Source organism: Amblyraja radiata, chromosome 4, assembly GCF_010909765.2.
Source record: "Amblyraja radiata isolate CabotCenter1 chromosome 4, sAmbRad1.1.pri, whole genome shotgun sequence".
In the NCBI taxonomy this organism is placed as follows: domain Eukaryota; kingdom Metazoa; phylum Chordata; class Chondrichthyes; order Rajiformes; family Rajidae; genus Amblyraja; species Amblyraja radiata.
The window spans coordinates 106,495,902-106,511,586 of record NC_045959.1 but is presented as its reverse complement, the minus strand read 5'-3'; the positions used below and the strand labels follow the sequence as shown (position 1 = coordinate 106,511,586).

At 42.9% G+C, this 15,685-nt stretch overlaps 1 protein-coding gene across 4 annotated transcripts in view; it reads left to right on the top strand.

Annotated features, from left to right (window-relative positions):
• wwp1 (WW domain containing E3 ubiquitin protein ligase 1) overlaps window positions 1-15,685 on the top strand; it is a 62,345-nt gene that overhangs the window by 29,902 nt on the left and 16,758 nt on the right. For all 4 annotated transcript variants that reach the window (XM_033020188.1, XM_033020187.1, XM_033020186.1 and 1 more), the window contains 7 exons: window positions 48-222; window positions 1,151-1,205; window positions 3,312-3,396; window positions 5,096-5,224; window positions 8,203-8,275; window positions 8,464-8,535; window positions 12,397-12,485. In XM_033020188.1, coding sequence (XP_032876079.1) covers window positions 48-222; window positions 1,151-1,205; window positions 3,312-3,396; window positions 5,096-5,224; window positions 8,203-8,275; window positions 8,464-8,535; window positions 12,397-12,485 — 678 coding nt within the window. The remainder of the gene's footprint in view (window positions 1-47; window positions 223-1,150; window positions 1,206-3,311; window positions 3,397-5,095; window positions 5,225-8,202; window positions 8,276-8,463; window positions 8,536-12,396; window positions 12,486-15,685) is intronic.

Sequence of the window (15,685 nt, the reverse complement as noted above, 5' to 3'; positions counted from 1 at the left end):
CTGTTTGTGAGTGTCTGAGTCTAATCGGGTAGTGTCTTGTCTCCTAGTTGGGAACGGCGGGTGGATGATCGAGGCAGAGTGTACTACGTAGATCATAATACCAGGACAACAACATGGCAGCGGCCTACAATGGAATCAGTCAGGAACTTTGAACAATGGCAGTCCCAACGGAATCAGTTACAAGGAGCTATGCAGCAATTCAACCAACGATACCTCTATTCGGTAGTTAATAACTATTATTGTTTCCTAATTTAATCTGCATCAAAAAGCAATGTTTACTGCCATTGATGTTTACAACCCGAAACATCACCTATCTAAAGATGCTGTCTGACCTGCTGATTTTCTCCAGCACTCTGTCTTTGTCTTGTAAACCAGCATCTGCAGTATCCTGTGTCTCTATTTTACTGCAAATTATTGCTATTCTATAGTATTGAGTGAGAAACTGTATTTTCATTCGACAGCCAGAATTATTTGCCTTGTTCTTTCAATTCAGCCATAATTGTTTTTTCTTGTTTAAAGAATTTAAATAATGATAATAATGCTAGCATTTTCTTTTTAGCTACTTGAAGTTTAATAAGGGGTGGAGTCAGCAAATATATATCTCTTCCACTCTGCAGTTATTGGAAGTCAGATTTACAGCTGACAATGTTCATACAATGAATTGTACAACACAGGTGCCAGGCATTTCAGTACAGAGGGAAATTGAGTATGTCTCATTGTAGAAACAAGGAACTGCAGATGCTGATTAATACACAAGAGAACACAATGTGCGGGAGTAACTGAGCAGCTCAGGCAGCATCGCTGAAGAACATGGATAGGTCACAAAGTGTTGGAGTAACTCAGCAGGTCAGGCAACATCTCTGGAGAACATGGACAGGTCTGAAGACCGTCTGAAGAAGGGTCTCGAGCCAAAACATCACCTATCCATGTTCTCCAGCGATGCTGCCTGACCAGCTGAGTTTTCTTTGAGAGAAAGATTGTTTAACTCATTGTCTCTTTGTAGAATAAATGTTACAGAGCAAATTAAGGGTGAACATTAAATTAAGACGAAAATTTGAACTGTAGGTTGGTGATGTTGGTGCCTCACTTTACATCATGTAATATATGTTTTGAATCCAGGGCACTAAATTAGGTTGTTTTTTCGCAACAGGCCTCGATGTTATCGGCAGAAAATGATCCACTTGGTCCTCTACCACCAGGCTGGGGTACGTTTGAAATCAATTTTGTAAATATTATACCTCACTGTTTAAGTAAGGAGATGTATTCAGGACTTTTGTCTATTCCTAAACTGGAGAAGTTGTGATTCGAATTTCTTTTCAAATCTGCCATTGTAGTCTAATCACAGAGGGATTAAGCCTGAAAAAGGAAATTGTCGCAATCAATTCCCTCCACGGCTGCCGAGTTACTCTTGCACTCTGTGTTTTGCCATAGTCATCTGGCAGGCTGTCCTCCACCGTGCTGAGGCAGGTGTCAGCTCTCAGACACCAGCTCATACACACCTCTTGACCATGACCCCATTGACGAACAACAGGTTGCCATCCCTCAAACCATCACCAAACATCTCCTCTGGAGATCTCCTCTCCACTGTCCCTAACTTTATTGTTCCCCAAACCCACACTGCCTGTTTCTATCTCTTTCCCAAAATCCACAAGCGGGACTGCTCTGACGATTCCATTGTCTCTGTCTGCTCAGGTCGCATCAAACTCATCTCTAAATACCTTGATTATACCTTGACCCCTCTTGTCCTGTCACTTCCAACTTGCATCCGAGACACCTTGCACGCTCTTCACTACTTGAAGCTTCTTCCAGTTCCGGGGCCCACATCACCTCATCTTTACCGTGCACGTCCAATTGATAATCTCAAACCCACTGATTTTCACAGCTACCTTGACTACACCTCCTCCCACGCTGCTTCTTGCAAGGATACTCTTCCTCTTAATTTCTCAATCACTGCCGCATCTGCTCCCAGGATGATCCTTTCCATTCCAGGACATCTGAGATGTACTCTTTCTATAGTAAACAGGGTTTTGCTCCTCCAAAAAGTAGCACCGCTTGGGCAGTCTGCATCCCGGTGGCCTGAACATTGACTTCTCCAATTTACGGTAGCCCTTGCTGTCTCCACCCGTTCTCAGCTCTCCCTCAGCCCTCTGGCTCCTCTCCTTCCTTTCTTCTTCTTCCCCCCCCCCCCCCCCCCAACCCTGCATCAGTCTGAAGAAGGGTTTCGGCCCAAAACGTTGCCTATTTCCTTCGCTCCATGGATGCTGCCGCACCTGCTGAGTTTCTCCAGCAATTTTGTCTACATCTTTCTCTGAATTTTCTACCACCATTAACGTGATCCCCCCACTAGTTTCATCTACCCATCGTGCTACCCTATTCCATTTTCCATAGGGCTCATTGGTTTGTTCATCCCTTCCCATCCAACCTGTCCCCTCCCCAGATACTTTCCCCTGCAACCGCAGGAGATGTAACACCTGTCCCACACCTTGCCTCTCCATTCTATTCACAGACCACAGCCTTTCTGGGTGAGACAGAGGCTCTTGTGCACCTCGTCCAATCTTCTCTACACCATTCAGCGCTACCAATGTGACCTCCTTTACATCGGCAAGACCAAGCATAGACCTGGTGACCATTTCACCAAAACACCTGCCCTCTGTCCACCAAGGCTTGCTGGATCTCAAGGTTGCTAACCATTTGAATTCCCCGCCCATTCCCATACCAACCTTTCTGTCCTTGGCCTCCTCCATTGCCAGAGTGAGGCCACATGCAAACTGGAAGAACAGCAGCTCATATTCCGCTTGGGTAGCTTACATAAAGGTCATCTTTCCATTGCTTATTGATTGAAGTATAAAGTGAAATTTATATATTAGATGAGAAAATTATGTTGGACTTTAACTAAATAATTAACAATTAATTAAATAATCAACAAAATTGCCAATAAGGTAGAAATGACCGATGAAATCTGGCATTTACGAAGGAGTTTTTTGTTTTACGCATGCAGAAAGAAAGACATACATTTCCAACACCTGTAGTTCTGTATTATTTTCATTGGTTTTAGTGTTATTCACTGTTCGGAGATAGAAGTCAAACAATATGAAATCCTGAATTGAAGGGTTTAAATGTTCTCACCGCATCATGATTTTTCCAAATTCTGTCTTTTCCTACTTGATTTCGAAAGGGAGAATTAATTGTAATTGCAACAAATCATGCAGAATGCAACACCTAGCCCCACCACACATACACGTCCTTCCTTTTCTTGAAGTAAGGAAATAAAAATAAAATCCTAAGCAAAATTTGTTTTCTCTCCGCAACAGAGAGGAGGGTGGATGCAAATGATAGAGTTTACTTTGTGAATCATAATACGAAGACCACTCAGTGGGAGGATCCAAGAACACAGGGGTAAGAAGGCATGTAAATATGTGGGTTCCTTAAGCCCAATTAAAGCAATAACATATTAATTAAATTGCTTATAATTTCCCATATGTTCTACTATAATCAATTTGTTCTATTTAATCATCGGAATATTTCAGGATTGTTTTCTTGCTTCAAAGAGCATTTCTAAAAAGTATTCAATCCATGAATTAATGTATCACACAAAAATTCATGAGTGATTTTTAAAAATGAGGTAACGCTGATTTCTCACGGATGATTGTTCTGAGATGATTTGTAAGGACGTGTAATTTCTGTGGATTTGGAAGTGAATATACTAGATTTAGACTATTGTGCATAAATAACAAAATAATCCCAATAGCACCTAATGTTTTACTGTCAATAATTGAAAATATATATAAATCAATTACTTTCTACAATTTTCAATTATATCTGTGTGAATAGCCAGTGCATAGTAGGAGATAAAGCTCTTGGGATAAAGCTTATTTGTGCATAGTAGCAAGATTGAGATCGGTGAAAGCAAGAATTGAATAATGTGGATATTTTGTGGAGACTCGAGATAATAGATGAAGCAGGAAGAGGTTTGGGGGGTGGGGGGAGGAAATATAGGCTTGAAGAAGGATGAAAATATAGCAAAGCAGAGATTCAAATTATATTTTATCTGTTGGAAAATAGGAAGGCTGTAGAGGCCAAGTCAATTGATATTTATAAGGCAGAGATTGATAGATTCTTGATTCGTACGGGTGTCAGGGGTTACGGGGAGAAGACAAGAGAATGGGGTTGAGAAGGAAAGATAGATCAGCCATGATTGATGATGAAATAGACTTGATGGGCCAAATGGCCTAATTCTGCTCCTATCACTTTTGAACATGAAAATGAATAGGGCCCTACATATTGAAGGAATGATCAGACCTAACAAAATGAGTTGTAAGCATAATAATAATAATAATAATAATATCTTTTATTGTCATTGCACATAAGCGCAACGAGATTTGGTATGCAGCTTCCATCCGATGTCATAACATAAATAACTAATAAAATTTGGATTTAGATATTGATGTCCCGAGAACATGGATTGTAATAGAACAGTGAAACAGTCAAAACAGTTCAACAGACTAAAGTGCATATGTGTCTGTGCGACGTGACCATCCGAGGGAGACAGTCCAGGGGGGGGTGGGGGACACTCAGCAGGGCCGGTTCAGAGCCGCTATAGCTCTGGGAATGAAGCTGTTCCTGAGTCTGGAGGTTCGGGCGTAGAAGGCCTTGTAACGTCTGCCGGAGGGAAGTAGTTCGAACAGTCCATTACAAGGGTGTGAGGAGTCTTTATGGATGCTGACGGCCTTCCTGAGGCACCGTGTGTGGTAGATGCCCTCCAAGGCTGGTAGCTGTGTCCCAATAATTCTCTGCGCTCTGTGGACGACGCGCTGAAGAGCTCTCCTCTCCGCCTCCGTGCAGCTGAGATACCACACAGAGATGCCATACGTTAATATGCTCTCTGTGGTGCAGGGTTGTATACATAGCTCAACTTGACATTGTAAGAAACCTTGAGGCACTTGTCTGTCAAGGTTCCGTGTTTATTCAAAATGAGCAATATGCCATTTTTTTTCAATTTATATTGAGAATGATTTGCAGATGTCCATCTTTTCTATTCTACATCTTGCCGGTTATTGATTTAATTCCATATTTCCTTGCTGCTTCATATGTATAGCTTGCAACATGAAGATCCACTTCCAGAAGGCTGGGAAATTCGGTACACAAGAGAAGGTGTCCGATACTTTGTTGATCACAATACACGAACAACTACCTTTCAAGACCCACGCACGGGGAAATCATCAGTGTAAGTTTAAGTCTTGAACAAATATGAAAGAACAAAACAATGAGCTTGGATAGAATGGATGTGGAGAGGATGTTTCCACTAGTGGGATAGCCTCAGAATTAAAGGACGTTCCTTTAAGAAGGAGATGAGGTGGAATTGCTTTTGTCAGAGGGTAGTGAATCTGTGGAATTCTTTGCCACAGAAGGCTGTGGAGGACAGGTCAATAGATATTTTTTAAGGCTTAAGGCTTGTGTCTACCTTTGATTTTACCAGCATCTGCAGTTCTTTCTACACAACAAATTTCTTTAGTCAGAGGGAGGTGAATCTGGAATTCTTTGCAACAGAAGGCTGTGGAGGCCAAGTCAGTGGATATTTTTAAGGCAGAGATAGATAGATTCTTGATTAGGGCAAGTGTCGGGGGTTATGGGGAGAAGGCAGGAGAATGGGGTTAGGATGGAGCCATGATTGAATGACAGAGTAGATTTGATGGGACCTTATGTAGTTGATGTACTGCACCTGAATTCCAGTTGTCATTTCCCCAGTTTTCTTTAGAATGAAGTCTCAGAATTAAGTTGTCTTTCCGTTGACTGGTTAGCACGCAACAAAAGCCTTTCACTGTGCCTCGGTACACGTGACAATAGACTAAACTCAATTCATGTTTCTGACAATTTTGCACATTGAAAGATAGAAAGCGGATATGTAGTTGTGTATAAAATTAAATACCTGGTTCAAATCCAACCTCATTTTAATTCCACACATTCCAATCCTGAACCTGTGCATTTAGAATTTATCCCAAATTCAACCTAACAATCACCAACTACTTGATCAGCTTGAGGATGAAATGCTAAATGAATGTACCCGAGGCTCTCAATTTCCCACAAGGCAAATCGGCCTGATTTGAATAAAGTACTGAATTGCCAATGAATGGCTCAACCACAGCTAAATGAATGAAAATAAGAATATTTGCAAATGAGAAATCAAAATAGGCCCCTAGGGGACCACCAATGCTGCTGCCGCCGACCCATATCTCTACCCCAGCCCCCCAGGGGCCTCCACCAGCGACTCCGCCGACCTTCATCTCCTCCGCCTCACCTGAGCTCCAGGCTCAGCACCGGGCGCACAGCCTCCACAATGCAGACTGCCACACCATGTGCTCTGACTCTGTTGGGTCCTACTGCTTCCCCCTCCGACAGGGAACCTCAGTAATGATGGGCCTTTCCCTTCCCCCTTTTTTAACCAGGTTACCCCGACTACACCCAACCCATACAATAGTTCTCATGCCCCCCTCCTCTCTGAAAATCCACCATCTCTCCCCCCCCCCCCCCCCCCACCAGACCTCGCCTCGACCTCTGTCCACTCCCCGGCCCTCCTCCGACCCCAACCCCCACCCTTGTGTGTCTTTACCATCCCCCCCTGACCTCACCCTTTCTGATATGGAACGGTCTGTCTTCAGCAGAGGCCTCACCTTCGTTCTCCTCCGCCCCCACCTCAACGAGTTCAGGGTCTGCCTATGGGAAGGAGTCTTTATTTCTACCGGCAGGCGTGGCATCAACCGCCTCAACCTTTCCACTCCCCTTACCTACTATAACCGCAACCCCTCCGAACGTACAGCTCTCCGCTCACTCTGCAGCAACCCCAACATTGATACTATCACCCCGAGGCCCCAGCTATGCCTGCCTGCCTCTTTGTAGGGTTGAACAATCGCTGTTCCAGGCGTACATTGGCCCTATCCCTGAACTCTATCTCCGTTACATTGATGACTGCACCAGTGCTACCTCCTGCACACATGCAGAACTCATGGACTTCAACAACTTCACCACCAATTTTCATCCTGCACTCAAATTTACTTAGACCATCTCCGACACCTCCCTCCCCTTTCTTGATCTCACAGTCTCCATCACAGGAAATAAACTATTGGCTGATGTCTATTACAAACCCACTCACTCCCACAACTATCTCGACTACACTTCTTCCCACCCTGCTTCCTGCAAAGACTTTATCTCCTACTCCTAATTCCTCCGTCTAAGCCGCATCTGCGCTCAAGATAAGTTGTTCCATACCAGGACATCCGAGATGTCCTCATTCTTTAGGGAACAGGGGTTCCCCTCTCCCATCATAGATGAGGCCCTCACTCGTGTCTCCTCGGTACCCCACAGCTCCGCCCTGGCTCCCAGTATCATCGTTACTTTTTTGCTTATCTTTTATTCATTGGTCTTTCTCTTCATATCAGTGTCTCTATCTCTCGTTTCCCTTATCCCTAACCAGTCTGAAGAAGGGTCTCGACCCGTAATGTCACCCATTCCTTCTCTCCAGAGATGCTGCCTGTCCTGCTGAGTTTCTCCAGTTTTTTGTGTCTATCTTCGTTTTGACCCAAACTCAGTTTGTACAGCCAAGTCCCTTTGGGCTTTTGTCAGAGAGCCGGGTTCAACCCAGATAAAACGATGATATGTCAAAAGGCCACTTTCTGTGCTATTGATGTTATGATCCTGTGCGGGTGGCACAGCAGTAGAGTTGATGCTTCATAGCGCCAGAGACCGCGTTCGATCTTGACCACGGGTGCTGTCTGTGTGGAGTTTGCACATTCTCCCTGTGACTGCGTGGGTTTGTTCCAGGTTCTCCGGTTTCGTTCCACCTTCCAAAGACATGCATGTTTGCATGTCAGATTAAATGGCTTTGGTAAATTGTCCCTCATCTGCAGGATAGAACTAGTGTACGGGGTGATTATTGATCAATGGGCTGGAGGGCCTGTTTCCTTGCTGTATCTCTAAACTAAACTAAAATAAAATAAACTATGATATTTTAGCAAGATACAATATCTTTTGATGCATGGAGAATGTTTCTGTACCACGGTATTGTATCTAAAATAATTTACATTTTGTTTGTTTGGTATCATGTGTTCTTAAGGTTCATCATTCAAAGCATAAACAATCTCAATGTCACAAAATTCCATAATTACTACTTGCTTTTTCTTAAAAGTAAAATGAGACCTTTCTCCACAGTGCAAAGGGCCCACAGATTGCATACGAACGTAGCTTTCGGTGGAAGTTAGCGCACTTCCGGTACTTGTGTCAGGTAAATTTGTACTCATTTGTTTCATTCTCAGCTAGCTTTCTTAATTTTAAACCGCCTCAAAATATGTAATACTTCGAAGTGTCAAGAAATTGATTTAATGTATATTTTTGCCTTTGAAATATTGAAGAGCTGGTTTTCAGTATTCTCTGAGATACTGTAAATTAATATAATTTATTTTGTTTTTGCAGTCGAACGCATTGCCCAGTCATGTAAAGATTACAGTTTCTAGGCAGACCTTGTTTGAAGACTCCTTTCAACAAGTAAGTGTTTTTTAATTGGTACAGGAAATTGAAATAGACTATGTACTGGAAGATGATTAAGATAAAGAACTGCAGATGCTGGAAAAATCGAAGGTAGACAAAAATGCTGGAGGAACTCAGCGTGTGAGGCAGCATCTATGGAGCGAAGGAATAGGCGACGTTTTGGGTCGAGACCATTCAGACTATACTATGTACTAGAAGTTTATTTTTTATAACTAAAATTTTGTGGGATGTAAAAGAAAATAAACCTATAATATACAAAAACTTATTTGAATACAATACAGATTTATCTTTATGTATTTAGGATGATGTTCAGTTCAGTTCTGTTTTATTTATCATATGTAGGTTAACACAGGGTCAACGGGACAATGAAATGTGTTTAACAAGACAAAGGGTCACCTCAGTAAGGCTGTTATGCCAGCTGCTGAAGTGACTTGTTTCCTGTACATCAACACTGTTCCTCCAATGCAAGGAGATATGAAAATCAAGCAAATCAAAACTCCATTTTGTTGTCTCGAATTTCAGCTCCACGATACGTATTTTTCAGTGTTATGCAATTGACAATATTTTTTTTCCTAAGATTAAACATTTAGTTTCCTGTCGGAAATATGATCAGACACGTGTGTGCATGAGTCGCCCTTGCGAGGGTGCCTGGGATGACGCATTATTCCCCATGCAATTATACTTTCAGATTATTACTGGGACACTTGATCCCGTCTGTGTAATACCTGCCCAGTTGTACACAATGCCTTGGGTCTCAGGCACATCTAAAGTTTGCAGCAGGGAGGGTCCCAAACCTAAAAAGGACATTGATAGCACACCCCAGTCCTCTTGCTAATTTCAGCGTTTGAATTCCTTTGTTATCACCTCGTCCCCAGCCAACAATGGACCATTATGGGTTCCACCTTTCCTTGGTCAACAAAGCAGGTTCTGTCCCTTACCATACCTCAAATTTCCCCCTCCCTGGCTCTCAGTCTGATGATGGGCCTCGACCCGAAACGTCACCTATTCCCATTTCTCCAGAGATGCTACCTGACCCGCTGAGTTTCTCCAGAATTTTGTGTCTATCTTCGGGGTATACCAGCATCTGCAGTTCCTTCTTGCACATTGTTGGGTGCTCCAGCATTTCGAGGCCAATAGACTAATTTGGCAGCGGGATGGGACACCGTGTAGATGTACAGTTAGGGGTGAGGTTCAGTCGAAATTTAGAAAGGAAATGGGTCAGTTCAGTCGGCAGAGGTGACGTGCATGATGAGGCAGCTGGGAGGCTAAGTTGTATCTATTTTAATGTGAGGACTCGGAGGGTAAGGCAGGAAGGGCAGAGTGAATGCAAAGCATTGATTAGCTCGTAGGAATATGATATTCCTGCTAGGAATAAGGCTGTGCTTGACCTACTTCTAAGATATGACGCTGGGCAAGTGGATGAAATGTCAGTGGGCAAGCACTTTGGGGATTGTGACCATAACTCAGTAAGCTTCAAAGTAGATATGGAGATGAATAAGGGCAGTCTGGCAATAAAGTGTCTGAATTGGCAGCAGGCCAATTTCAATATCATAAGATAAGATCTGGCAAACATAGAGCAGAAGCATATACTTGTGGGTAAATCATTCAGGAAGTGGGAGTGTTTTAAAAATGAAATGGTGAGAGTTCAAGGCCAATATTATCTCACTAGAGTGAAGGGTAAGGACAGCAAGTCCAGGGAATCCTGGATATCAAAGGATATTATAGGTTTGATAAATAGAAAGCATTTAACAGATAAAGAATGGGCTCACCAGGTACCGCCCTGCCTGAGGTCATTTGTGGCTGGCACTGGTCTTTTCTCGCCTGCAGTTCTTCACTCCTCTCCCCCCACCCTCATCTTTTAGTCTGAAGAAGGGTCCTGACCCAGAACGTCGCCCATCTTTTTTTATCCAGAGATGCTGCCTGACCTGTTGAGATACTCCAGCATTTTGGAGTGATTTTGTAACAGATATCTGGAATAAAAACGGAAAGTTCTGAAAATGCTCAGTCAGCCAGCGAGCCATTTTGTTTTAAAAAAAAACAGAGTTAATGTTTCAAGACCATGATGGTTTGTCAGTAAATTCTTTTTTTTTTAAACGGCAGATGCTGGAAAAATGAAATAAATGCAAAATTAATGGAAATGTTCAACAGATCAGGAAAAGCTAATAAGCAGGCATGTGTTATGTTGCATAGAAAAGGAAAGGGTGAGGAGAATAAAGAAAATGGAAGGATCAATCTGCTGGAAGCATTCGGTAGAAAGAGAAATAAAATGAACATTTCAGGTCAATAATCTTCAACGTAACTGGAAAACTGAGTAAACAACTGCATTTAAATTGCAGAGATATGGAGGCTTGGAAAGAACAAAGGGTATGCCTGGAAGATGCAAAATGCTGGAGGAGCTGAATAGGTCAGCTTTTCTGAAAAAAAGGAATAGGTGACGTTTAGGGTTGAGACCATTCTTCAGACTGAGAATCTGTGTTTGTGTGGAGACAAGGGTGTCCAATTGCCACAATTCTTTCAGAATGGGCTTGTTTACAGATGAATGAAGAATTTTATATTCATTTTCTGAAACTGGGCATCACTGATTGGGCCTTCTATCAGAATAGACAATAGGTGCAGGAGTAGGCCATTCAACCCTTCGAGCCAGCACGACCATTCAATGTGATCATGACTGATCATCCCCAATCAGTACCCCATTCCTGCCTTCTCCCCATATCCCCTGAGTCCGCTATCTTTAAGAGCCCTATTTAACTCTCTCTTGAAAGTATCCAGAGAACCGGCCTCCACCGCCCTCTGAGGCAGAGAATTGTTGCGTGCTAACCAGTCAGCGGAAAGACTACATGGTATAGCCATCCACAGCACATGATAAAGGGAATAACATTTAGTGCAAGGTAAAGTCAGTTTACAGATGGTTTGAGGGTCTTCAATGATGTAGATAGTAGCCCAGGACCGCTGTCTAGTTGTTGGTAGGATGGTTTAGTTGCCTGATAACAGCTGGGAAGAAATTGTCTCTGAACCAGGAGGTGTGCGTTTTCACACTTCTGTACCTCTTGCCTGATGGGAGAGGAGAAGAGGGAGTGACATAGAAGAGGGAATGCAACTCATCCTTGATTATGCTGTTGGCCTTGCCTATGGTCTGTGAAGTAGATGGAGTCAAAAGAGCTGGTGTCAATAGTGACTCGATGTGAATATAAGCAACTCTGCATTCCTGCCTATCCAGGGTAAACTATCACTTACTTGGGTGGAAGTTCCAAAGGTTTTGCACCTCTCTCTGCTCTTCAAAACTGATAGCTATTCCTGCTGTATGGATGGTATCTGAACATCCTTATTACAGTGGGAATTCCAAATTAAGATGATAATTTTAAGGATGGAGAATTTTAAAAATTATTGTAAAGTTATTAATTTATTGAGGATTGTGTTTTAATTTGCACCATCACATTTACCTGTCAGCCTTGTACTCTCTTTATCAGACATGATCATCGGAGTAGACATAAGGAATTGTAATTGCTGGAATCTTATGTAGAACAGAAAATGCTGGAGTATCTCAGTGTGTCAGGCAGCATCTATGGAGAACATGGATAGGCGACATTGTAGGTTGGTACGGTTTGAAGAAGGGTCGCAACCTGAAGCATCACCTATCCATGTCCTCTAGCGGTGCTGCCTGGCCCACTGAACTACTCCAGCACTTTCTGATCTTCAGGCCTCCTAATGCGGTTCAATGTCATATTTGGTTTTGTTGCACTCCTCGGACACATCAAGTACTGTTTTATTACAACATATGCATTGTTTAAATGTAGATTTGTGTTCTTGTTGTCATCATCTTAAAAGGATAACTTCATGAAAAGTATTTTTTTCAAACAGATCATGGCCTTAAAACCATACGACCTTCGAAGGCGATTATATGTAATATTTCGAGGAGAAGAGGGGTTGGATTACGGTGGTTTGGCCAGGTAACTTTTGGTAACAAATATTTGCAATTAAAGACTTATTTCCAGTTAGAGTTAGCAAAATACAACAACTATTGATGCTATTATAGTTGTATATTAGTAGTATATACAGTAGTATAGCTAACTACTATAGTTGTATATTATAGCTAACAACTATAGTTGTATATTAGTTGTATATACAGTAGTATAGCTAACTACTGCGGCCTACACCAGCCTGAAGCCGCGGTCTCCGGTGGGGAGGAGCCGATTCTGGACTTACCTTGACTTTTACCTTGTCCTTTTACCATCTGGACGCCCGCAGCAACGGCTGCGGAGGGTTGAGGTCCCGACCACGGGGGAAAATGGAGGAGGACTGGCCAATTTTTGTGCCTTCCACCACAGTGATGAATGCTGTGGTGGATGTTTGCGTTAAATTTTTATCGTGTATTGTGTGTTCTTTCTCATTGTACCGCTGCTGACAAATTCATTTCACTTGCACTTTATGTGCAATGTGACGAATAAAACCGTATTGTATTGTATTGTATTTGCAAATGATCATTTGCTCAAATGATCCTGAGCAAAATATCCCAAAATATTCTAAATGAACAAATCGAATTGCTTATTGTTTTACCTGAAAATAACACTAAAGTCATCTCATAGGTCTGAGAGTGGGAGTTTAGCCTGTCTTCTTCTGTAAAAGGCTGATTTAATCCCAAAACTTTGTTTTTACCGATAATCCTGCAAATTAATTATTTTAAATATAGATTTTCCATTAGTAAAAAAATAATTAGGAGTTTGATTCTACATCTTTTTAAATAAACCCACCATGTGAAGAAATTAATCTTTTCATCTGGTTCTTTGGCTAATTATTTTAAATCTGTAACTTCTGGTCCACTCGCCAGAGAAAACTATCTTTCTACCAGGCACGTGCCGCCGTGAGTGATTACTCAGGATAGGCAGTCAGTCGGCTTTAAAAAACGCGCATGCGCAGATTGTTCTCTCCATAAAAATAAAAAATAAAAATGAAGACAGTAACAATTCAATTTGCCCAAGGCTTCTCTTCATTCTGAATTACTGAATGGGTGGGGGGTGAAGGGTGACGGCAGGTGGAGAGATGGTGGGAAAAACGGGAGCGAGTTGAATCAGTTGTCATCTTATTGAATGACAATACTTGTTCAAGGGACCAATTGGGGGGAGAGTTCCTTTCACAGCGTGTGGAGAGTCTGGCCAGGGGTCAAGTTGCGGGGAGGCAGGAGTGTTGAGAAGGAGGGGGTCGGGGATTGTGCCAGTAACTCGCTCACTCACGCTGCCGCGGTGCTCCGAGCGCGGAGCCACCACATTGTGGCCGTGGAAGGAAGCAGCTCGGGTGGCTACGAGCGGCCGCCGGGACCCGACAGCAGAACTGGCCGCCACTTCAGCGCCTTCTGCCGATCCGCGCACCTCTGGCAGTGCTGAACACCTCTCACCTGTCGCTCGCCGACTTCGCTCATGTCAGCTGCTTCCCGCAAATTCTTAAATTCCTACAGCCGAGTAACCTCAATCGCTCTGTCAGAATTTCAGGATTTGCAGGAAGCGGCTGACATGCGTGAGGCCGGGAGCGGCAAGAGAGAGGTTTTCAGACGAAGAGCACTGCCAGAGTTGAGCGGTGGCCGACAGAAGGAGCTGAGGTGGCGGCCGGTTCCGCTGTCCGGCCCGGCGGCCGCTCACAGCTTCTCCCCCCCCCGGCCTCAATACAGTGGCTCTGCACCAAGAGATTTACCTACCACATTATCGGTACACGAACTCCATTCTTCTCTCTTTATTTCCTAAGATACTCTTAAGATAATGACAATCCATATTTGAAAAACCCACCAAGAAACTTGCGCTGCGCATGCACAGTAAGCTGCTGTGCATGCGCAGTACTGCAAAGGCAGAATTTCAGCTGCCTTCAGCTCCGCTTGTCATTGACAGCTTCAAGCAGCGCTGACGGCAAGTGGGCTACACAGACCTTCGCGTATTGCAAGTACGGCGGATGAAAGGTACAGAGAATTATGCCTACCGAAGAGATCGATCTCTTAAATAGGCATAATTCTCCCATGCCTTTACTATTTATATTCAGTAATTACCATTTTATAATTTTAGTCAGGGTAGGCAGTGCCCACCTTGCCTACCCTGAGGCACGTGCCTGCTTTCTACTTGATCCCCAACAACTTTGAAAACCTTAACAAGAACAAACCAGCAACTTTATTTGTTTCTATTTAATGCTTAAATGACACTATCGTAAACCTTCTCTGGATCTTGTACATTTCCATGATGTTCCCCCAAAATGAGACACTCAAAACTAATTCAGTTGAAGCCTTACCGCGGATATACAAAGGTTTAGTACAATTTTTTTATTTTTTTTGTACTCAAACCCATAATTACAAAGCCCCATATCCTGAAGTCTGCTGCGTATTATGTTCATTTGTCATTGTTGTTATGTTTATTACTGGACATGTTATGCTCATTTCAAGCCATTTATACGTCGCAAGAAAAGCAATGAAATCAATACCTGGCCCTAAAGGATCCTGTGGCAGACAACAATATCTTTATCACAACCATCTGTTTCCTATCTCCTCGCTCACTTGTAGCTAAGTTGTCACCCTTCCATAAGTACCAGCAACCACTGTTGAACTTGTTACCACGGAGAAATTTCCCGTCCACCTAAAACCAGCCTTCAACCACCACCCTTTACACCCCCAAGCCATGGCCAATCAATAGTTGTAAGGGGCCCAGTGGAGATTCCCAGCACAGCGGTGGTGAGGTCACAGATTTATATCAGGTTCTCAGTATGGAGGGCAGAGATTCACGTTAGGTTACGGAATAACAAGGTGCAGCCAAATCAATGTATTTTTTAAAGTACGGTGGGAAGGAGAGGGTACAGGTTATTTACCTGTGAGTGGATGGACTGATGGACGAGGAACACTTTCACAAATTAAGCAGGGTGGCAGAATACTTCATCAAATTCCCTTTAAAGATTGATATGCATGACAACAACCTATCAGTTCTCTTCATCACTTAATTTGGTTGAACAGATTATTTGCCTTTTAACAGATTGTCACTTAAAAAAATGTTTCTCCAAACGAGAATTAATTATGACTCATTCTAATTGACTTTTTTAAAGTTTAAGTGCTGTTAACATTGGACTAATTTTCTTGTAATTGCCATGGATATTTCTCTCTCCTTTTGAACGTTGGTTTAACATA